This window comes from Aythya ferina, assembly GCF_964211825.1.
Source record: "Aythya ferina genome assembly, chromosome: 2".
NCBI classification, from domain to species: domain Eukaryota; kingdom Metazoa; phylum Chordata; class Aves; order Anseriformes; family Anatidae; genus Aythya; species Aythya ferina.
The window spans coordinates 43,681,335-43,706,542 of NC_140297.1; the positions used below are offsets into that span (position 1 = coordinate 43,681,335).

The window sequence follows — 25,208 nt, forward strand, 5'->3', positions numbered from 1 at the left end:
TCCGATACTTTTGAGCAAACGCTTCCCGAACCCATCTGTTTGGTCAGTAATTTTTGTCAAAGTTAAAAACAGGTATTTTATTCCACCAAATTCGGTCTGTGTGATCACTGTACTGTTTATAGCAGGTGTTATTTTTCACTTTCACAACAACAATTTATCATCTAGGTTCCCTGAACTGAACCTCATGAATGCTGGCATTTCTCCCAACAGCAGGGTTCATTTAAAATATTATATCACTGACAGAACCTGTTGATGCAGTGGTATGTATTTCATGCTCATTCACCAGAGGCTGAAAACTCAACTAGGATACACTAAATCCATTCCTGTAAGTTGCATATATATATATATAGTTATTTATTTAATATATATACTCATATAAAACAAAACAAAAAAAAATGTTAGAGGCAATTTAAGAAGGTCTTGCTTTGGGAATTTTTAAGTTTTTCAGTCTTTCCTCTTCCCATCCGCTTGTTCTTCTTAGCTTTTGAGCTTTTTTTCTTTTTTCCTGCCCAATCTGTAGCCTACAAATCCCCAGTTTGAAATAATTACCATATCCAAGATCACGCAGCATTTTCTTTACACATCATATGGAATTAAAGTAAGGCATATAAAGAACTTGCTTTCAAGTTCTCAGCATGCTGGCTCGTTTCCATCTCTTCTCCATCCCAACTAGTTCAAACAAAGCTTTGCAGAAACCAGACGTTTCTCCCAAACTGCATCATCTTAGGAGAGCTGGAACTTTGCAGCTTTCTAGGCCGAGAGCTTGCACTGGCTTTGCCTTTACTCTTAGGACCATCAATTCAAGGACTAAAACAAGAAGTTAAAGTTTCTGTTTGGGTCTTTATCCTGACAGTTGATAAGCAGCCACCTTCACAACCCAGCATCTTGTCAACACTGTTTCACAGAAGCATATGCATAGGATCCACACAGTCCACCCAAGGGTGGTTTCACCAATATGTTGTGAGATATTCAGCGTATTAGCCACGATCCCCCTGGAGATAGCGTATTTGATCTGCAAGTAACAATAACTTCTAAAGACCTTTATGTGTTACATTGCTGCTTTACATCTATTTCTAAAAACATCGCTCTGTTATAGGCACAACAATCCAGATCCTCATTTTTAAATCAAAAATGAAGAAACAATACTTACGACCTTTAACGGGAAAGCAGTTAGCATCATCACATATGCTCCAACTCCCACATACCCAACGTTGTGTTTCAAAGGGCAGAGGTAAGTCTGGCACATTAATATATATCCAGGTGGGCACTGTCAGGAGCTTCCTCTGGCTGCTGTTCACACACTACTAGCCTGAAATGAGCTCTGCTACAGAAGGCGGTGGTGGAAAAGAAGTAAAAGCAGAAAAATCCCCACTGCCCTACATGGTCTGCAACTTAGAAAAAAATAATTACTCTTTCTCATGTGCCATTCCTAAAGGAAATATTAAAATTAATAAATCAGAGCAAATTATCTCGGGTTTCTTAGGCTTCATTCTGAATTCACATTATATGGTTTCTAGACCTTCTTTTTAATTTTTAAAAAAGGTGGTAAAGGTCTATCTTTGTATTGCCTTCAGTTCTACATCCATTTCCTTTTCTCCACTTTCTTCCCCTTCCATGGCTCTCCTACCCTATATCAATCTTCCTCCAGAAGCTTTTACTCCTTTTCTAAATTTTTCCCACCATTCCACACCTCATCTTTCTTCCCCTATTCTATTGCCAAATTACCCTTTCCTTATACTTACATAATGAAATTATAAAGAGTTTGACACGTAACCCAACAGTCAAAAATCAAAGCCTACTAACCAGGTAAGACAAAACATACTGAAAGGAAGGGGAAAAAAAAAAGTACACCTTATGGTGTGGAAGGGAAACCTTCCAGCTGAGAGATCTTTTTCCTCTTTTTGAGAGCAGGAGCTTCTATAAAAAGCTTGCTCTGATAAGGCACCAAAAAACAACACCTCCAGGAGAGGTTTTTGTGCCAGTGCAGAATACCCAAATGCTTGCAGGAATGAATAATGCATTTTTTGTTTCTCTACCTTGCCTACATTTAGGTAACTTATTCATGATCCAGTTCATTTTCTTCCTCCTACGACCAGAATAAAAGCAGTATAAAAACCAGAATAAGACCTGACACGCCTCCTCCTCAATTCCCTGATGGCTTCAAATAATAGCAACAGACCATTGGCCATTTCCCCTCTCCCCACGTTTTGTTACAGACATCAGGATTACAAGGAGCAGAATATCTGGCCTTGCCTTCACTAGCTTAAACTAGTTTCTTCTTATGAGGAAGGTTTTCTCCATGCTGTCAAGCTAGAAACACAGGCACGCACCCCTCTCCTACCAAGGCCAAACGCAGCACTCTGCCACCTGGTGCCACCGGGTATTTTCCCAGTGCACGTGTCCCTTTCCATAAAAGCAGCCTCCTATCTCAAAGATGTAGCAACTGATAGAGTTTGCAAGTGGCACTGTGGGTCATAATTGCATAGATAAAATAAACACTGAAGCTTTGTCAACACAGAGCCCCAATTTCTATATACATAATTCCTTTGACTTTTAACTATACTATTTAAAAATACTCTAGACAATTCATCTCATTACAATTCTTACCTGTCCCACAACTCCCTTCTCAAGCAAGTCAAATTAACAGCATTGATTTGCTTTTAAAAAAACTCCTTGGGAACCTGATGAAAGGCACACTATAAGGCTCAGCTCTTAATACCACAACAGGTAATCTCTGAAAAGCCGTGCAGCTGAAGCAAAGCCACCCTCTGGGTCAGGGATAACCACATACTTGCTCTACGAACTGGTAGTAATAACTTATTCAAAACCATTCAAAAAAAAAAAAGTATTAACTTAGGGATTCAACCTACAACTATCCAAGCGATAGCCTGTGAGGTCTGTTCAGTCAAATACCTTGAGGCACCTTAAAATGCTGTGAAACGCTTCAAGTGTGCGTGCTGGACTAAGAGATGCACGGTAGCAACTGCACTTAGCCTGTAGGAGGGCCCTGAAACCAAGCACCAAGCATACAGCAGTTAGTAACACATATCAGGGGAGTGCCAGCTTTTATTCTGAAGAACTGCACTCCAAATTGTGAGCTGCAATTTTATAAGAAAGATACTGCCAGAAAAAAATGTTAGATTTCCCAAAGCATATCGTGAATGATTCACAAATATGAAGGTTCATCGATACAGACACTCGGTGCATCCAGCTCCTGTCCATGAAAAACAGTGGGAAAGTTCCCAAACCGAAGGAAACAACACTGTCAAAACAGTTTTAGAAGGATAAATGGGACAGACAGCCTAGTTAGTTCAGGCCTTTGAGCCATTCAATAAGGTAACACAACAGCAGATACAGTCCCTTTTTTAACAGGCAAAGACATCTGCAGCAAGGTAACTAACACCCACCACTATGCATTTACCAAAACCAAATTTCCTTCAGAAAGCCTGCTATGGTTTTGATCTCACAAGTTTGCTCCGTAATATTAGCAGTGTTGAAGCAATGCAGGCAGCACTGAACCTAAGTACAATACAGAAAGGAACATGAGACGTTAAATGCATTGAAAAACAGTTAAAGGATGTAGCCAGCCTCAAAATATGAGGCTAAATGAGGATGTTTGAGTGAATGTCTTTCTAATGGGATTCTTTGCCAATCAGTTCTTGGCTTTCAAGTGTTTAGCAATGACCTAAATGAAGAAAAAAAATCCATAAAGATTGCAGTTGATGTTAAAAAAAAGCTATCTTCAGCAAATAACACGCATTCCAATACTGTCAAAATAAGATCTTCCATCTAGTGATAATAAAGCCTTGATTACAAGATATTAGATTTACCTGCACTGACTCAAAAACAGAGTTGTTGTTTTTTCAAGCAATTCTTCCAACTAATAATCAGTTTCACCAGCTGTATTTTTTAAATGATTGCCTTCTGTAAACAAGAAATTAACTACTATTTTTCTCCCACAAAAATAAGGCATGCACAAGCCACAAGAGAGGCTAAGACTTATCATAAGGGATATGTGAAAAAAAGTGCTAACCCTGGAGAGAGCATACTGCAGGAATACAGCTCCCATGGCAATCCCTTCATCACCTTCCTATGCAAAAAAAAAAAAAAAAAAAAAAAAAAGAGTGCTAAGTTTTCATTTTGGTGCTTCTGGCACAGTACTACCAAAAAGAGTATGTTTCTGGACATCAGGAGGAAAAGGTAAGCCACAGCTAACCGCACAAAGTTGTGTCCATCCTTGAAGAAAAACACTGGCATATCCAATAATCATCATAATGATCATAAATGATTAAAATTGCAGGGAAGCCTGACTTAGAGCAAGGAAACTCCATTGGTTTAGATACCAAGAGACACATAAAAGATAACCTAGCCGGTCCACAAGGACTGCACAAGGAAATTAAATTTGATAAGAGGTTATCTTCAGTCTCATACACAGTACGTGCAACAAGGATTCAGTGAAACATCAAGGCTTTCTTATATTAAGAAAAACGGGCAATTTTTTAAGCAGGGAGTAGTTAAAGATGGTTCCAATGGTGAAGAATTGTCTACCACTGGAAGAAAAATTCTCAGACAGCCAACCAATGCAAAACGCAAGTCTAGGTGGAATAGGAACCAAGACAAATTTCATGGCTTGTGCTATGTAGCTGGGTAGTTAAGGACCTATATTTCTCAACTATAATTTACCTACTAATTAAATGCCATTTTGGAAAGCAAAGTACAGTAGCATTTAGACAATGTCTAGTGCAACATTTTTACATGTTAAATACTAAGCAAGCTTTGCCTCCTTGGATTGGGTTCTAAACTGTGCTCAGATATCTCAGTACTATACCCCAAAAGCCTGTAAGAGCTAAAGCAAAGCGACAGGACTTCTGTAAAGAAAGTTGTTGAAGTTTATTAGGCTGAAAAAAATAAATTCAACATTTTTAGTTGGCCCAGATTCAATACTTTTTTTATCATTTGTTATAAAATTGATTTTTAAAATAGCATTTTACATTAAGAGACAAGAGTCATGGTGATTTTCAGCATCCTTTTCACTTGAAAGGTTCAGCCTTTTAAATATATCATAAAGAACAAGGTAAGAATTTTATTATTGCTTAGCCAAAGAGAAGTTAAAGCCCAGATGTTTTCTTCTTATTAAACAATTGTTTTAAAATATAAAATAATGGGAAAAATCTCTTGAATACTTCCTTTATGTACTTGGAAAAAGACTCCAGGCACATTATTCCGTTTAACAACTCACTGCCACTTCTACTTGAATACAATCTGTATCCCCAAACTGGTGCATTTTTAAGAGCCAGCAAGTGCGTGCGTGCTCCCTCTAACCACATTTATCTTTGTGTTGCTAAGCACAGAAATCTCCCTTGAAAAAGATGGCAGTGAGATGAGCTGGTAATAACAAAACCCAGATAAGGGTAAGTGCTTCAGTGTTAGTGCCAACTGCCACTTCTTTTCACTGTCTGAAAGCTGAGTGTGACATCTGGGTGAAGGGAAGACCACGCTCTATTTTGCCTGTCACTTCGTTCCCTCTGGTACCATGACTGCTGCTCAGCTCTGAAGAGCACTTGCAAATCCCACTGGCTGAGCAAAAATGCCTGAGCCTCGTTAGTTTTAAACAGATTTGTCCTATGCTGTCATCAAGCATCTTATGGAGCAAATTATCATGCATTATATCACAGAATCACAGAATTTTCTAGGTTGGAAGAGACCTCAAGGTCATCGAGTCCAACCTCCAACCTAACGCTAACAGCCCTCCACTAAACCATATCCCTAAGCTCTACATCTAAGCGTCTTTTGAAGACTTCCAGGGATGGTGACTCCACCACTTCCCTGGGCAGCCTGTTCCAGTGCCTCACAACCCTTTCAGTGAAGAAGTTCTTCCTAACATCTAACCTAAAACTCCCCTGGCTCAACTTAAGCCCATTCCCCCTCGTCCTGTCACCAGGCACGTGGGAGAACAGGCCAACCCCCACCTCGCTACAGCCTCCCTTGAGGTACCTAAAAAGAGCGATAAGGTCACCCCTGAGCCTCCTCTTCTCCAGGCTGAACAAGCCCAGCTCCCTCAGCCGCTCCTCGTAGGACTTGTTCTCCAGGCCCCTCACCAGCTTCGTCGCCCTTCTCTGCACCCGCTCAAGCACCTCGATGTCCTTCTTGTAGCGAGGGGCCCAAAACTGAACACAGTACTCGAGGTGCGGCCTCACCAGAGCTGAGTACAGGGGGACGATCACCTCCCTAGCCCTGCTGGTCACGCTGTTCCTAATACAAGCCAGGATGCCGTTGGCCTTCTTGGCCACCTGAGCACACTGCTGGCTCATATTCAGCCGACTATCCACCATCACTCCCAGGTCCTTCTCTGCCTGGCAGCTTTCCAACCATTCCTCTCCCAGCCTGTAGCTCTGCTTGGGGTTATTGCGCCCCAGGTGCAGGACCCGGCACTTGGCCTTGTTAAACTTCATGCAGTTGACCTCAGCCCATCGGTCCAGCCTATCCAGATCCTCCTGCAGAGCTTTCCTACCCTCAAGCAGATCGACACACGCACCTAACTTGGTGTCATCTGCGAACTTACTGAGGGTGCACTCGATGCCCTCGTCCAGATCATCGATGAAGATATTAAAGAGGACCGGCCCCAGCACCGAGCCCTGGGGGACGCCACTAGTGACTGGCCTCCAACTGGACTTGGCTCCATTCACCACGACTCTTTGGGCCCGGCTATCCAGCCAGTTTCTAACCCAACGAAGCGTGCGCCAGTCCAAGCCAAGAGCAGCCAGTTTCTTGAGGAGAATGCTGTGGGAGACGGTGTCAAAAGCCTTGCTGAAGTCAAGGTAGACCACATCCACAGCCTTTCCCTCATCCACCCAGCGCGTCACTCTGTCATAGAAGGAGATCAGGTTCGTCAAGCATGACCTGCCTTTCATAAAGCCATGCTGACTGGGCCTGATCGCCTGCTTCCCCTTCAAGTGCTGCATGATGACTCTCAGGAGGATCTGCTCCATGAGCTTTCCTGGCACTGAGGTCAAACTGACAGGCCTGTAGTTTCCTGGGTCTGCCCTCCGGCCCTTCTTGTAGATGGGCGTCACGTTTGCTAGCCGCCAGTCGATTGGGACCTCCCCCGATAGCCAGGACTGCTGATAAATGATGGACAGTGGCTTGGCCAGCTCCTCTGCCAGTTCCCTCAGTACCCTTGGGTGGATCCCATCCGGCCCCATCGACTTGTGCACATCTAAGTGCCGTAGTAGGTCACCAACCAGTTCTTCATGGATAATGAGGGCCACATCCTGCTCCCCATCCCCTTCCACCAGCTCAGGGTACTGGGTATCCAGAGAACATCCGGTATTGCCGCTAAAGACTGAGGCAAAGAAGGCATTGAGCACCTCCGCCTTTTCCTCATCTCTTGTAACTAAGTTTCCCCCCGCATCCAGTAAAGGATGGAGATTCTCCTTAGTCCTCCTTTTTGTGTTGATGTATTTATAGAAACGTTTTTTGTTATCTTTAACGGCAGTAGCCAGATTGAGCTCCAGATGAGCTTTGGCCTTCCTAATTTTGTCCCTGCACAGCCTCGCTACTTCTTTAAAGTCCTCCTTAGTGGCCTGCCCACTTTTCCAAAGCTTATAAACCCTCTTTTTCCTCCTAAGATCAAGCCACAATTCTCTGTTGAGCCAGGCCGGTCTTCTTCCCCGCCAGCTCGTCTTTGGGCACGTGGGGACAGACCGTTCCTGCGCCATTAAGACTTCCCTCTTGAAGAGCGCCCAGCCTTCCTGGACCCCTCTGCCCTTCAGAACCGCCTCCCAAGGGACTCCACCAACCAGTCTCCTGAGCAGCTCAAAGTCAGCCCTCCGAAAGTCCAATACAGCGGTTTTACTGGTCCCCTTCCTGGCCTCGCCAAGAATAGTGAACTCCACCATTGCGTGGTCACTCTGCCCTAGACAGCTCCCGACGATCACGTCCTCCACCAGTCCTTCTCTGTTTGTGAAGAGAAGGTCTAGCGGGGCACCTCCCCTGGTAGGCTCACTAACCAGCTGCGTCAGGAAGCTATCTTCCACGCTCTCCAGAAACCTCCTAGACTGCTTTCTCAGGGCTGTGTTGTGCTTCCAGGATATGTCAGGGAAGTTGAAGTCCCCCACGAGTACAAGAGCTGATGATTTTGCAACCTCTGTCAGCTGCCTGTAGAATTCCTCATCCGTCTCCTCATCCTGGTTCGGCGGTCTATAGCAGACCCCGACCAGGACACTAGCCTTGTTGTCCCTGCCGATCCTAACCCAAAGGGACTCGACCTTGTCATTCCCAACCTCGAGTTCTACAGCCTCGAAAGACTCTCTAATATAGAGAGCCACACCACCACCCCTTCTATGCTGCCTGTCCCTTCTATAGAGCTTATAGCCAGGCATTGCAGCACTCCAGTCATGAGACTGGTCCCACCACATCTCCGTGATGGCAACCAAGTCGCAGCCTGCCTGCCGCACGATGGCTTCCAGCTCCTCCTGTTTGTTACCCATGCTGCGTGCATTGGTGTAGATGCACTTCAGCTGGGCCATTGCCTTATCCTCCGGCCTTGCCATTGTTCCCCCTGGCACAGTCCCAACAATCCTAGCCTCAGCCCCATCCCCCTTCCTACCTAGTTTAAAGCCCTCTCAATGAGCCCTGCCAGTTCCTGGCAACTCATTATATGCATTGGACGAGGTGATCTTGGAGGTCTCTTCCAACCTAGGTGATTCTGTGAATTTATCCTCCGCATAGGCATAAGGAGCACTGACCCCATGTGTCACAAGCAGCTGAGGAGCAAAGGATTTGGGTTACCTGGCTGGGGACAAGAGAAATGTCAAACAGAATCCACATCACAAGACCATCCTTTTAAATTTCAGCCTCAGGTTCAAAGTAGTCTTCTTCAAAGTGTTTCCTGTAAGCAACACTGAAGGGCAAAGAGACAGAATGATGGATTTCTTGGCCTGCCTTTTACCGTGTTAAAAGCCTCTCTGTAACTTCACTCCTCTGTTCAACCAGCCTTCTCCGCTCTGCTAACATCCCTGGTTTACAGGCAACAGCGAAAGCTATTCAAAATAAACTAAGCAGTTAGTGATTAAGCCAGCTAGGTTTAATTAACCACTAACTAACTAAAGACAAAGTGCATCTTAACTGAAATTTTCATTTTCCAACAAATAAATAAGAGACGTACAATTGAGGAGAGTACTTTTTTTTTTTTTTTTTTTTAAATAGTGACCTTCAACGATAAATACTTCAATGGGCAATAAATGCAATAAAGGTTCAACAGAAAAAAGCGAAGAGGGAGGAAAAAGGAATGCTTACATTTCAATGTAATTAGCATCTTCATCTAAAATAGAACTGATTTTTGACATTTTAAATTTCATGTTTATTTGAAATTAGTGATATACAACTAACTTTTAATAACAGAAGATATGTGGCTCCTGAGTGTTCAGCACATCAAATATGCTGCTCATTTGTTCAACAGAAATAAAATACATTGCTTTTAATTGTTCTTCCTTTCCACATTGCCTCCTGCTACAAACAGAACCTACATGTGAAGGGAAAAGGTATTTTATAGTAAAATCTATTTTGCAAATAATATCTAAAATAGAATTTTAGCACAGTACTAGTAAAACACCTTGAAAATGTTGAGTGTTTCCTCAATACTTAAACTAAAATAAGGTTTCAAAATGTAAGGAACAGATTTCCTACAAACAGAAGAAAGAGGAGGTTTACCTCCTGCTCCTTATAACGTCTCCCCATTCCCAAACTCTGTAGGTCAGTCCTGAAAGGTATTATAACACTACACAAAGCCACGTATAGATATGCCAGGAATACACTAACTCAAAAAGATACGCAGCAGAGAGGTTGGCGTTAATCCAATTCTCGTAAGAACACAGAAAAATTTCCAACATGACAAACTTCACAAACATTAAATAAGCGCAAAATTATATTCTCCTTCCCAGATATTGCCTATTGTTACAGTGCTCACGTCGTTTAGGTTGTATAAATAAAGGTTTATTTCTTCAAGACGGACTTTCATTCCAGCAGCTACACTGGTAACATTTCTCCAGTAACCACCTTCTCACCTTTTACAGTGGAAAAAGGCCACAGTCCACTCCTGGAAGAACTTGAATGGTACCAGTGTAAGAATCTGGGCCAGCTTTCACTGTCCTAGACTCTTTAATCTTTGACTTTCAACTTGTTTTGTTAAAATACACCTCCCTCGTGACACAGAAGAAACAAATATAAAGGCTGGGCTGCAGCACCAGCTATATAGTGAGTACCTTATCAAAGCAGACACAAAAAGATTGCGAGAGTCAAACTCTTCCTCCCTTACTTCCATTTGTTTTTCTGTCCAGCTCTGCACTTCTGTCCAGGGAATTAAAACTGCAAAAGGTGTTAGCTGTCCCAAAACACCACAAATAGATGTGTCAATCCCCAAACTCTGCAAAAAGATGGGCCAGGTAATTCAGAATGGAAGAGAGGAAGATTTTAATGAATTTCTATCCGCTTTGGCGGGGGAATTAATGATGACATTTCAATCTCTTTCTCTATAGTATATATAAAAATAATAAAAAAATTTAAAGACAAAGGAAAGGCAGATTTTTGTAGGCAGTATAGGATAAAACAGTGTTGACATCTTTTGTTGCCATATTTAGATGACTCCCTCCCATAAGAGCTGCAAAGAGAGAAGTGTTAAGCTCTGGGAGCCAAGAAGTCAGCCCCTAAAATACCACAGGGAGCAGAGCCTGCTGGTTCTTCTGGCAGCATGCTGCTACTTGGGACAATGGAAATAAGGAAGGGCCTTTCTGTGGTGGCAATCGGATTGAAACCGTTCTCTGCCACCAAACAAGCAAAGAGACCACACCACAACATTGCTGAGTCTGCTGAAGAGAGTGTGAGTACAACAAAACCTCAAATTAACCAAAGAACACCTTTTGTTGAGTTACAAAGAAGCCAATCCCCAAAAGTTGTGGTGGTAGCCAGGTACATAATGCATATGGGGCGTGTTTCATGTGGATCAGTAACACAATGCGTTCCTCAACTGAGATAGGAAATGGGGATGGGCGAAAGTAATGCTTTAAACACTTGGCCTACAGAATCATCTACACAGAGCAGTTCAACTCAGAAAAGCAAAAGCAATATCCATCAGCTGGGGCTCCATTTGTTGTTGTTACAAATCCAAATTTAAGCCCCCGCCCAAAGGCGCATGATCCAGGGGCTTACACGTGCTTGCAGGACAAAACCCTACAAAAGTACCGAAAACACTTCCAAGAAGAAAGCAGGGCGCAGGCAGCAGACCACACGTGAATTTCACACAACACTCTACTGATCTAGTAAATTACAGGATAACGATGCCACAGGCAGCCAGTATTTCACGAGTATCAAATTAACTCATGCAAAACAGGTTCCAAATAACACGCAACAATCCTACAGAGACATGCTCGCCCATTAAAACCACACCACTCCCATTTGTAACACCGACTGCCGCTCACCCGTAGATACAGAACATGTAAATCTCAATAGAAATGGTTTGTAACAGGACGTCAATTCCGAGAATATATTTGGTTATAATTTTATAGAAAAAAAAAAAAAAAAAAAAAAAGAGCAAATCACAGAATGCCTGAGGTAGGAAGGATTTTTGAAGCTCTCCGAGGAGGGCGATCCCACAGCCTCTCTGGGCAGTCTGTGCCACCACCCTGTCACCCCCACCGTACGAAATGGCTTCCTGGTGTTCAGAGGGAACCTCCTGTGTTCGGTTTGTGGCCCTTTTCTCTTGTCCTGGCACTGGACACTGCTGGTAAGAGCCAGGCTCCCCGTGGCACCCTCCCTTTGGGTATTTATGCACTAAGAACCTCCCAAGCCTCCTCTTCACCAGCACGAAGTCCTGTCCTCACAGGAGAGGTGCTCTGGTCCTTTGATCGCCTTGGTAGCCCTCCGCTGGACTCTCGCCAGTACATCCAGGTCTCTCTTGTACTGGGACAGGACTGGACCCACTGCTGACCCCTGGGGTACTCTGCTCGTTACTGGCCTCCAACTAGACTCGGCACCACAGACCACTGCCCTCTGAGCTGACCCTCCACAGGCTTTCCTTTCGTGTTTGAGTTTGACCAGGAGCTCCTCGTTCTTCCATGCAGGCCTCCTGGTGTTTCTGCCTGACTTCCTCTTTGTTGGGATGCATTGCTCTCGAGCTTGAAGGAGGTGATGCCTGAACATTAAACCAGCTTTCTTGGGCCCATAGTACTCTACCAAGCAGATCCTTGAAAGGGCCAAAGGCTGCTTTCCTGAAGTCCAGGGTTGTGAGCTTGCTGCCCTGGGGATCTTGAATCCAACCATTTCATGGTCACATTACATGGCCTGTGGCAGACCCCCCCTATAATGTCACATAGCCCCGTCTTCCCTTGAATCCTAACCCATAAACTCTCGACCAGCTCCTCACCTCCCCCAAACGCCCTCCCTAAAGAGCCTGTCTCCTTCCATTTCAACCCTCCAGCCATGGGAGCCATCCCACTGTATCACAGCGATCCCAAAAAGATCACAGCCTTGCAATGTACACATCTCTAACTCATCTTGTTTATTCCCCATGCTGTGTGTTAACGTACAAGCACTTAGGAGAGGCAACCCAGCGTGTCGTGTTCCTACAGAGCGTTTGGGGGATTTCTCCATAATGCTGCCTTGTAGGCATTTCCTTGGTAACCAACCTGCGAGTGCTGGAGGTGATTCTGCTTCATCCCCATGCTGTGATCCCTCCCTGTCACGTCACCCCATGCCCTTTGCTCAGCAGCCGTGTGTAACACTCCTCCACCAGGCTGCTGGTTACCTTCTCCCACACCTCCTTCCTAGTTTAAAGCCCTCCTACCACCAAAAATGCCTTTGCCCTGTTCAGGGAAATGCATCCCGTCTCTCCCAAGCAGACACTGATCCTCAAACAAGGTCCCACGGTCACAGAACCCAAAACCCTGCTGCCAACACCAGTTCTGCAGCAAACTGACCTGTCCTGACCCGAAATGCCCCAGTGTCTCAGAACAGACACAAACGTTCTCACATCAAAGTGTCTGTGTTTTAGGTTCGGTTTTGCTCCCCACATTCACACCTGTGAAAATCCACAGAAAGAGACTTTAGTGGAGACACTTTAAATGCCCTTGATATCTTTGCAACAAACTGCCTCAAAACAAACAAACATGTTTTCCTTCTGCTTACTTTAGGGCAAAAAACCACCTCACTCACTTCCAAATCAAGCTGTTCCTGAACCTGCTACAACAGAACAAATAGATGTATTTAGTAGTAGACATCAAACCCTCAAAAATTCTTAAAATAAAAAGTAATGAAACTCCCAAGATTGACTGAATTTGAGGCCTTCAATTACTTCAGTTCCTGCTTATCAATGTAGTGTAATACTTCAGTATTCTTACTTGGTCGCACCATCCAAAATAAGAATATCTTGCACACTCCTGTAAAAAATAATTGATAAAAAAGCAACACTAATTTATTACAACTCAAATGAGAAGCTAAGAATTTCTTTAGCATTTTAAAGTTTACTCTGGACAGTAAGTGCTGGATAAATTTGGAAAGCCTTTCTACTTCAATACCTCATGGCAGAAACTAACATTAAATACATTTAAATTATTTAGGCTAATGGCTAAGGCCCTTCAAAGAACATTCCAAATCCATGAACAGTTTCCACTTTATTTTTCCATTTTGTTTCTATCCACGCCATCTGGCTGTATTGATCACGAGGTTAAACAATCTTGTGTTTTTCCAGATGAAGTAAACTCAGAACTAATTTGTACAATCACTCAGCAACACACGCACTCTTGATCGCTTTGCACGTGCCAGCCATGAAATCGGTGACCAAATCTTACAGGCTGAGCCCTGATCCACAGAAAGGGCAAAGAGAAAATCACCCACTAACCCATGCATGGCTCCTCATTTATTGGACCTTGTAATAAAACCAACTTTTATAACCCCCAAGTTGCAACTGTTTTGTTTAGAATTTGTATCAGACTCCCCATCCCAAGCACCAGATACACAGAGGGACCAACAACCTAACAAGCCAGCAAAGTTACTTAGCACAAGAGCTCTGTATCATCATAAACCACTTGCTCGAATGGCCAGAGTAACACAAAATAAAATTGGCAATCAACAGAGCATTATACAGCATCATGATAAGAGGACTGCTAAGAGCAAAACAGTATTAATTTCCAAGTGCTATGGTGGAACTGTTTACATGCCATTTCTCCCTTTTCCACAATGTTTTCAGATAAAAGTTTCTCGGACGGACATAGATTACACACATTATTTTAAACTCTGCTTTATCAGAGACCTAATCATTAGTAAACAATGCCTGAAAACAGCAGACAGGCAGTTCCAGCCACAAAAATTTATAAGAAAAGGCCTTTATTTTGCAATTTCATCAGACTACCTGAAATTGACCTTTAAAACCACTCACGTGATTAGACAGAGTTACTGTTTCTACAAAAAGAAACAGAGGTACTAAGGAGAAAAAAAAATGAAGGGGGCTTTTAATTTTCAGTTAGGCATTTTAATATCAAAATGCGCTTAAAAAACAAACAGAACAATGGGAGGAGTGCATAAAGGAACAGCGAGGAGTCCACCCGCGGGGCGGGAAGTCCAGCAGGAATCCACCACAGCGCAGCAGTAACCAAGGGACAGTCGAGGGCCTTCTCTGTGCCTACACTGAAGCAGCCTGGTTTTACAGAGGCAAGTGCCTGTCCATATCATACCTGACACGTTCGTTATCACTCGTAGTACGCATACCTGTGGAGGGCCTCCGGTGTACGGAGTTAGATCAGCTCCTGAAACTTCCCAAAGTCTCGCTGCAGAGCTCCTACACTGGTTTAGCACCACGCGAATCAGCATCATAGCATCCTCGGCATCTGGGCAATTTAATTCTGTCACTTACAAGGGCTTTAAAATCACTGTCAGCACAGCCCAGACAGTGCCGTTCCTATGTCCTTACTGCTGGCAACCACTTCATACAAGCAACAGCGGGTTTTTTAAGTTTCTCGTTTCTTAAAGGCTTGGGGCTGGTCCTGCAAATGTTCTCTCTAGAGCAGCTGTTTCTGCTCAGAACCATTACAGAGATGCCTTATGTTAAAAAGTTGAGATTTACATCCTCATCCTCAACCATCCAGTAAGACAAAGAAATAAAGCACTAATATGAAATCTTCTCTCTCGGTCTGAAGAGACCCCAGCACAGCACTAACTCCGGTCTGGCCGTGTCCCTGCATGGTGCTGAGGCACCACATTTGCAACCAGACCTTCCCCAGGACTTGCGGGGATGCCCAGCAGCCTGCCCTCACCCACCAAAAAGCAGGACAGCGGGGTCAAGGCAAAGGAGGGCCCGTCCAACGGGAAGGGCATCGCGACAGAGGAGAGCGCACCTGGAGCACACAGGTAACCGCTTCCTCAACGTCCCACCCTGCAGCAAGAAAAAAAAAAAAAAAAAACACCGGTAACAACAGTCACAAGCGTTGGTTACGCCGGGAAACTGCCCAAAAGGGAACTTCGTGGGGCAGAAATACAGCGGGAGCCGTGACAGGGGCGAAAAGCAGCGAGCCCCCCCCAGCCCCCCGGCCACTCCTCACGGCCGGGCGCTCTGCAGGGACGAGGAGGAGAAGCCCAAGGAGGGAAGGGGAGCACCGAGGGGCAGGGAGGGCACCGAGGAGCCCCCGGGAGCCCGTCCCGAGGGGCAGGGAGGAGCCGTGAGGGCACGGGGGAGCCATCTTAGGGGCGTCGGGCCGGTGCGGGCGCTTTACCTGCTCTGCCAGCCCTGCAGGAGGTTGGTGTATTTGCTCAGCGTCCCTTCCAGCACCGGCTCCCGTCTCCTCCCTCCGCCGCCGGGCGCCTGCGCTCCCCCCGGGCTGGCCGCTGCCGAGCCGGGGCTGCCTCCCCCGCCGGTGCCCCCGGCTCCATCCAGCCTCCCCGCGGCCGCCGCCCGGCCGGGCAGCCCACGGCTGGCGGAGGAGGAGGAGGGCGAGGAGCCCGCCGAGGTGGGGCGGCTGCTGCTGCGGCTGCTGCTGTTGCTGCCTCCTCCTCCTCCTCCTCCTCCACCACCTCCTCCTCCTCCTTCGCCCACCACCGCCGCCGCCTTCTCCATGGAGCCCCGCGGCGGAGCCTCCGAGCCCGGAGCGGCCGCGGCTGCCGCCCGCCAAAGCCCTGACTCACGGGCGGCGCGGAGAGGGGCGGCGCCCGAGGGAGAAGGGGCCGGGCAGGGACGGGCAGGGCAGGGCCGGCCGAGGGGGAACGGCCGCGCCGCCTCCCCGCGAGGTGCCCCAGGCGGTTGGGCGGTGGTGGCGGCGCTTGGCCCCGCACCAAAGAGCCGGGAGGCCGCGGACCCGGCCACCCCCCTTCCCCACCCCACCCCCCGGCCGCCATCTTCGTGCGGGGGGCGGCGGGGGGCGGCCAGGAGATGGCCGCGCTCGCACGGCCTGAGGCGGCCTTGAGGGGGGGTTCGCCGAGGGGTCGTGGCTCGACCTAGTCCTGTCCTCACCCACTCTTCACCTAAATAAAAAGTTGAAGGTTAAGTCACCTCGCCTGTGGATGGAGGCTCTGTCGTTGAAGGGCGCTCGGAGAAGCGGAGTGGAGGCAGGTGCACGCTGTGGGGCTGCGTGCCTTCACATGGAGCCTGCAGCTGGCCCTGCTGCACCAGCCCAGTGCCTCGGTGCTGGGGAAACATCTGTCACCACAGCGTGCCAGATGCGTAGATATTCTTGCTGACATTTTACAACTGGAGACCTGAAATGCAGAGGCACTCAGCGAGTCTCACCAAATGCGAACCAAGCTTCACTCCTCCACTTTAACCCATTGAAAAGTTTTGCCATGTACTAGAGATTTTTGGAGTGTACCAAACATCAGGTGCCCTCCTATGCTCTGCACCTCTGAAGATACTCAAACCATCCAAATTCACACACAGTGTCCCCTCACAGAGGCCTCAGTTCCCCACATAAACCAGCACAGACAAGAGAGCTCCTTAACTTAAGATTCTCCCAGTTTTCTCCCCAGAAAATCCTACCATATGTGTTGTGGTTGGGTAACTGCAATGTTGGGCAACTGGATCCTGAATTTTGGGTAGTTAAACTTCTCATGTTGTAGCTAAATACTGAGGCACTACCGTCTGGAAATATGAATTTTGATTTAGTATTCATTGGTGGAACGTTTAATGTACATCTCCTGCAGCACAGACAAAGATTATAAACTTAGTTATTCTTTAAAACAGAAAATACTTGAGAGCAATTTTTCAGGTCAGAGCTATTACTTAAGATGTACGTGTAAAATTCCCTGGTCAGGAAAGACTACTACCAGTGACTACGGACAGAAACTCCCTGACCACAGTCTGAAAATCCTCATTCTCAGGAGGCTCAGCTCCATTACTTTGGTGACCACAGTTTTCAGGAGACACTGAAATGAACAAGGTGTGCTCCTTTGGAAAATTCACACCCTGCTCTGGAGATAAGCATGAGATGCTTTCATTTTCCCTCATAATCAGTTACAGCCACAGCCCAGAACAGTGGAACAAAAGCTTTAGTGAAATAACAGTGCCACCACCACAGTCTCCCACCAGCCACCTCAATACATCGTGTTTATGTTCTATATTACAAAGAATGATCATTTTCTGCCTTCCATAGGATTTATCCTACGAGAATTATGTCAGGAAAAGAAGCTTCCTCATAAAGTTATAGAGAAACCTCTTTTTATCGTTCTATACAATAAAACTCAAATAACAATGGTGTGGCCATTAGGGAGTTTTTGCAACGGATGGGACACCAGGCTCTAAGTACATTGTGTCCTCAGGAGATTTCTGCAAAATCTCAAACCACTCTGCACTGTTGCTATCACATTACTGTGATGTGATAGCATAGAAGGTCCTCTTACAGATTACCAACTAGTTAACAGATGGAAAACAAAACAGAGGACTAAATGGCCATTTTTCAAAAGGAGGGAAAACGCTACCCTGAGTTGGGATGTACTTTACTCAGCATCTTCCTAAATCACAATTTCCTGCATTCATTTATAGTTAAAAAAAGAGCCAACTCCAAAAAAAAAAAAAAAAAAAAAAAAAAAAAAAAAAAAACAGCAGAAGGATCTCAAAGTGGTGACTAATTTGCTCATAAAATGGCAACTGAAACTCAATGTTTCCAAAAAAACGAAGTACAGACATGGTGAAAAAAAAGCTTTTACTACACATGCATAATGATGATCTATAAATTAGCTAAGGCCTCTCAGGAAAGACATCTTGGAGTCATTTTAAACAGTCCGCTGAAAAACCCATCTCCATGTTCAAGGGTAATCAAGCAAACAGCTGTGATGAGCTCATTAGGAAAACAGAAATATCAGCATGCGGCTATATAAATGTAAAAAAAGTACACCCAGTGCCTGTATGCTCTGCATTAATAATATTCCTTCAAAAAGGACATAATAAGAGAGAAAAGGTATAAACCTCAGCTTTTGTACAGCAAGAGAACTAACTCAACAGGGCTTTCAGTTGGAAAAGATACAACCAGTGTGCAAAATGGTATTCAGGTTAACAGGAATGATTTTTCACCGTTTCCCACAAAACAAGAACTGCAGGGCAGCTGGTTTAAAATAGGCACAAGAAAATACATTTTCACATGGTTTGTAATTGTGAAACTCATTACAAGATGGTTTTGGATGCCAAAAGTCTAGAAAAATTAAAAGAGCAATTGGACAACTGTTTTTGAAGTATGTTTAAACAATGCTGACCAAAGTGTTTTGGAGGTATTTGAAGATCAGAAAGCCCCTAAACTTCTGATGTTTTGAGGAGTGTTTACTCTATTGATGAAATAACACTTGCCCTGCTCTTGATCCTTCTCTAAGCACCTACTAGGGGAAGGAATAAGGCACTGGACTAGACAGAGCTTTGGTTTGGCCTATAATTCAGATACTAAGGATTCCTTCCCCTTGGTTAATCAAAGGTCCTTTTGATTCAAACGTTGGCATTTTACGCCGCTTTTGCATTGCATTTAAGCACGGGACTATATTACAACCAACCTCCACGTCTCTTCTTCCTTCCCAGTATGTGCATACTGTTGTGATCTAATGGAGCTGGACAACCTTTCATGGCAATCTTGATACCGGTGAACCCCTATCCTCATTTTTTTTTAAAGTCATTAATGTTCTCCAAAATGACTGAACCTGTTCTGTTTCGTTGGTTTTTCTTTACTAGCTAATTGTCTGTACCAGTAGAGCTAGACTTCCCAGTAACATGCACTGACTTTGTCTGATGTAATACTGCATGACGTATGCTTCATTACCAGTATTCTTAATTAACTATTTATTAACAGCGACCTGCCTAATGAAGGTTCTCACTGTTTCCAAGGTAACACATCCACTACTGTACCGTCCTCCTTTAGGATGTTACTTCCACTCTGTGGCCAAGCCAAAATTTTGCCTCTTTCAAGTACCCAAATAAGCAACATTACTCATTATTTATCCCACCTTTTAGAAAGTAAAGCATCTGCTAAGATAACGCATTCATCTCTGTTTTCCCTTATTGGGAAACAGAGAAGTTTCCCCATTCTGCGATCCTTTGCTAAACCACAGAGTTTTAGCTTGCAGAACAAGGCCATCTCACAGCCCATTTGCTGCTTTCTGTTTCCTGGTCATCATGTTTGGGTTTTCTATATCTTTTTAATGCTCCCCTAACAAATAGTTTTCTATAATTACTTTCCACATTCCTTTTCTACCTCTTCCCTGTCCTCCCCACCAGGTTTCCACACAACTTCTAACACTCATAATCAGCTTGGGCAGGGGATCTACATGTTCTGCTGTAACGAGAGGGTCTACAGAAGCTAGTTTTGCCTGGTCTACATTCAAGCATTGAACCTATTCCATGGAAATGACACAAGGTTGGCTCAGTTTTACCACCTCCTCCTTTCCCTACAGAGTTCTCCTGAGACATTGCATCATTTTCCACCAGCTTTAGAGACGCAAGCCACATGTCACTAAATTGCAAGCAATATTTACAGCAAAACCATACCACTGTGCACCTCTATCACCCCTGCCTATGCATGTCAGCACTGGAATCATTCAGACACAATCCCTAAAGTTTAGTTCATAGCAGTCACAGCTGTGCCAAGGCTGCTCTCACTTAAACTTCCCCAGCTGTCCACAGCAACTGCCCCAGAGTGAGTGCAGCTGGCACGCATGCAGCAGGTGGGAACAGAGTGCAGCAGCAGCATGTTCTCGTCCTTCCTCAGATCCATTCCCACACATAACTCGACTTTTGAAGGTCTACAAGAAGCAGTGACCCCTCTAGTCTTCCCCTTTTCATTGCACAGGATGGAGTCGTAATACAATTATTGTGTTCTACCTTACCTAATGGTTTCACTGAGATTTAACCAGCATGCCATCCACGAGTAAAATGCTTATGACCTGAGGATTTCAAGAACATAGAGAAGCTAGCATTAACTTTGCAGTCTGCCAACTTTACCATTAGCTTTACTGCATCAGTATGCACTTTATCCTCCCTCCCTGGTGCCCGTAAGCCTGCAGCGTGTGCTAAACATGCTTCTTTGCCACGCTTCGTCCTGTTGTCAGCAGCTTCTCATCCAAGTTTCTCCTCCACCGACAGAACCATCCCCCAGTTCTCACTGAGGTTCAAGCTGGTGACAGGGAAACAGTCAGAAAGGACATGGCATATGGCAAAAATACCCAAACTGCCTTGGCTGCCAGAAACAATCTAGTCTGGGAAACACAGACCTGAGTGCAGTGCAATTCACTCTGCCACAACGCATCACAAATTCATTTGGACTGAGGTTCGTGCTGCCACAGCTAGACTTGTGATAGCTTGTTTACTCACCTATGGTGCACCGCTCTGTAATTTGCAGGTTAGACCAGTTGAAGCAAAACCTGATTGAACTGTCTGTGAGCCGCTGGAATACAAAGTTTGGGGTGGTCAGGTGGAGAGAATATCCGTTGGTATTATGTATATTTGTATCAGATGTCATAAAACATGCAGAAGGAAGTGCCCTGTGCTATAACCATGATGTAAGGGATTGTCTGCATAGAGTCAACACTTTGAACTGCAACTGGAAACAAGTAGGAAGCTAGGGCACAGAGAAATAGGGTGAGCGTAAATATCACTGACACTATATTTACTGTGTGTTTTAGCTAGTGGGAACAGCCTTATTCTGTGCCAACTAATGTTTGAACAGTTGTTCTAAGTAGTGACAAATACAGTTCTTTAAATAGATTCTTTCATACACCACGTTCTGGAGAAAACACGGAGATTATTGAGCATGACCTTCTAGATAAATGAACTCCTTTTCAGTTTGCTGCGGAATTACAGATAAATGTTGATTTATGAAATGTTAACACGGTGCAGGCATTTCTATCTGCCCTTTTTTCAGCTGTATAGTTAAACATTTAGAGATTTGAAAAATACACTGGTCCACTAAGGGTCAAATTCAGATTTAAGATCAGACGGAGTCTATTCAGTGCTGCTTCCCTCTATCACATCTCCGACTAGTACTCAAGCCCTTTTTGTACCCTTTTTTGGTTCCAGTGGAATCTGTCAGACTTCAACACTTATTACTCATAAGGCATGGTGCTGTATCACTGTAAAATCACCCAGCTTATTGTCCATCGACCTTCTAAATGAAATCCGTAATCCTACACCTAATTTGCAAAACCGTTTTTTGGATTTTAAAAGTATTTCTACAGAGCAGTCATGTTACAGAGTGTGTACTGACGGATAATACAATGCTAGCTTATGCAGCTTGCGCTTTGATCTCATATTCCAACAACAATATAATTATTTGATAATAGCATGCAGCATCTTATAGCTGAAGAACAGTCTCATTCGAATTGAACCAGGCTCTAAACCTCTTATTCACCCACAGCAGAGCTGTATTTTACTCACAACATCCTTAAAAGTGTTGTCTAGGTCGTGTTAGAATCCACCTCACAATGGCATGACAGATTAAAAAAACAGGAACAAACTATGCACTAGAGATGAAGAACACAAATGTTCAGATTTTTTGACAGTGAAAAGGGGAGAAAATTTAAGTTAAAACTTTCTAAAACTACTTATGCAGAAAGTACTTTATATTACGAATTTCTGGCTCCATTCTGCAAGCAGTTTCATCTACAGAAACCTAATTGGGAAAAAAAAAAATACAAGTTTTGTATGCAACATGATTGTCTCCTTTTTAACCTACAAATCTGCAGAAGAAATACTGGTAGGCAGTTCAATACGCGTGATGGAAATGCACAGGCATGCCAAAAGACAGAATGTATTTGAAACACTTTCTGAAACTGCTGAACTTTGTATTAAAACAAGCATAAGTTTCAGTCCCTTTTTCATAACAATGTTTTAGAAGTTGGGCAGATTGTCAAGATTAAGGCCTACTTTGTATGAGTAATGTTAATACAAAATGGAAGAACATTCGAGCGAATTCCCATACCTACATTTTAACAGTTTTTTGCCATCAAAATAAATCTCTTATAAATTCAATAAGCTACTGAAATATATTTAGCCATTTAGTTCTAAATTTTACCTCTCACAAATAAAACCAGTTGAGTAAGAATGTAAAAGGCAGTAAAAAGGCAGTAAAAACTGGTTTTATTTTTGTTTTTGTTTTTTACAGTTTGGGGATTTATAGTCTTTGGGGTTACATTTTGATTAACTCCGGAACATATGATGGCTGCAATTATCCCCAGCTAGGGACAACAGTTTGTTTGCCAGTGTTCACCACTGAGTGATTTTAATTTATCTGAAAACAGCCACATGATAATAGCTTGTGAAAACCAAACATTTTTTACATATTACAAAAAATAAGATTTTTTTATTATTTTTTTTTTTTTTAAAAAGGCTCATGCTGCATATTACCTAATTAGTGCAAGTGCTGAGCTAGATCTTTTGCAGTCTGCAGGTTCAACGCTGGTTTAACAGATAGGCAACATTAGCAGGAGCCCACAGCATAGAATTGACTGTTATCATCACTGATTACTAGAAACTGAAGTTTATAAAAGCCTGACATGGTCATTTATCCAGTCCTCTTCTGGTTGCTGGAAAGAAAGAGAGAGCCTTTTTTTCTCCCCCTCCTCCCGTGAATTTGCTTGTAACGCTTGCTCTCATATCACACAGCCTTGACAGGAGTATCCAGTGGAGAAAACCTCAAATATGCAAAGAGCTGAATTATGATTCTGTCTCTCTGGTTTCTAAAACCCAGCTGTCAGCTTTGATCTTTGACTTTTGAGAGCTTACGCTGCAAAACTGAATGTACATTCATACGTGGCTTGATATGAGAGCATTTGACTCGATTTCAAAGGTAGAAACAAATGTTATTTTTTTTAGAACACACAAACTGAAAGGTCAGGAAGCTGCTGTTTTTTTCAGTTTAGCTTTTCCTGACCTTGGTATTTCTCCTAGAGGATGCTGAGGATGGGCACTCCTTAGCTGCAGTGTCACAAATCCAGACGTTCTAACCTCAGCTCTGCCAGCTTCAGTCAATCATAAGCTTCCCCGTACTACAGTGACTCTGTTACAGCCCAAAAATAGGGCTATGCTTGCAAAAAATGTGACAGCATTAAAGTCATGAAAGCTGATATAAAACAGATTCCAGGCACTAACAACCTGAAATGACAAAAAGAGGAGGAAACCAAAGACTTGCACACAGAGGATTTTCTTCCTTCTTTATAACATAACACAAAAGACTGGACAAATTTGTTTTATTTTTTTCTGACACCTTGTTCATGTGAAATTGAAAAAGAAATGTCTAATCTTACTGTCCTACTAGGGAAAAATACAGGGACTGATTCTGTGGCATCTTAAAATCCCGGTCAGGAGAGGTCAGCCCCTAAATGACAAGACAGGCACTGGATCTCTAAAAAAAAAAATCTTCTCACAAGTTTTTTCAAACTGCCATGGGAGTTAAAAATCTGAACAAACAATGGAACAAAGCTCTGAAGAGTCCACGAACTCTTAAGAACTGAGTGCCCCATCCAAATTAGGCTTCACTTAATGTGATGTCAGATTCAATAGTTCTCTCAGTTCTCCACATAATTTTTAAAAACACCTCATGAAAAGCAAATGGAAAAGATCTGAGTTTTTAGTTAAACTATCTAATAGACCAGGAAGAGTCTTCAAAAGATCTTGCAGCTCTTTTTCTTTTTAGAAGATGCCAGAATAAATTATTATCCAAAAACCGTAAATAAATAAAGTGTGCACTTTATAAAGTGGAATAGGGTTTTATTATGGGAAAACATAGCCCTCATATTATGAATTTAGCCTGATCCAAGATTCATTCATGTCAGAAATCAAATTCATATTGGTTTTAGTAGAGAAGGGCATAGAACTCTGTTATGACAGGGGAAAACAGGGTTCATGGGCAGAAACAAAGACAAGAAACGAACGGTTTGAAAGAGTTTTTGCTCTTTTTTCTCTGCTACCAACAGCGAGTACTGTCACACCACGTTTGGAGCACCAGCAAGGTCTTTGGCAGTTGCTGCTGCCTTCTTTTGCCAGCTAGATCTGTTCTAACCAAGTTTAGACAACACTTTAATAGCAACAGCAGAAAATGTCTACTTCAGAATTCCCAGCGGAGGTGGAGCTGCTCCAGTGTCAGCCTAAGAGTGTAATGGGGAGTTTGCCAAAAAAGGCTAGGTTAGGCACAGGCTTCAGAAGCTGCACATAAACCACACGTGTCAAAATCCTAGCACTCCACTGGCAGGACATTTAGAAATGAGGAAGAAATAAAAGACAAGTCCCCTGACTTAACCACAGGGCTTTCTCACTCTCATATAGAAGGAGAATGGATGTTGCTTGGTGATGCAGCGCACCAGAAACAAGGCAGAGGTTGTCAACCACAGGCAGCAATAACCAAGCATTTCGAGGTAATCTGAATCTTAGGAAAATACTACAAAGGGAAGTGGATCTAACAAGCTGACCCAAGCCATCATACAAGAAAAGAGAAGGAGTTAAGGAACGACAACACAAAAAGCTTTCTCTATATAAAAGTACACTGGTGCCATAGGTTTTGAGGTTATTAGTCTTCTGTTCAGTAGTTGTGAGGGAAAATGCCACTCCTACGTACCCAAATTTTATGCATAACACTTCTGATGCATTCCTTCTGCTCAAGTAATTTTCTTCACAGAGCATAGGAACTGTGTTCATTTATTCAGAGGTACTAATGGCCTTCTTTATTAATAAATAAGGGAAGAAATACGCAAAGCAATTTCTTTCC

General features: G+C 43.8%; 1 protein-coding gene across 2 annotated transcripts in view; it reads right to left on the minus strand.

Moving 5' to 3' along the window:
• OSBPL10 (oxysterol binding protein like 10) overlaps positions 1 to 16,178 on the minus strand; it is a 112,754-nt gene extending 96,576 nt beyond the window's left edge. Inside the window, exon 1 of one of the 2 annotated variants that reach the window (XM_084510118.1) lies at positions 15,759 to 16,178. In XM_084510118.1, coding sequence (XP_084366244.1) covers positions 15,759 to 16,099 — 341 coding nt within the window. In that variant the 5' untranslated portion in view covers positions 16,100 to 16,178. The remainder of the gene's footprint in view (positions 1 to 15,758) is intronic. The other variant, XM_084510117.1, reaches the window with a different exon arrangement.
• Positions 16,179 to 25,208: the final 9,030 nt, after the last annotated feature.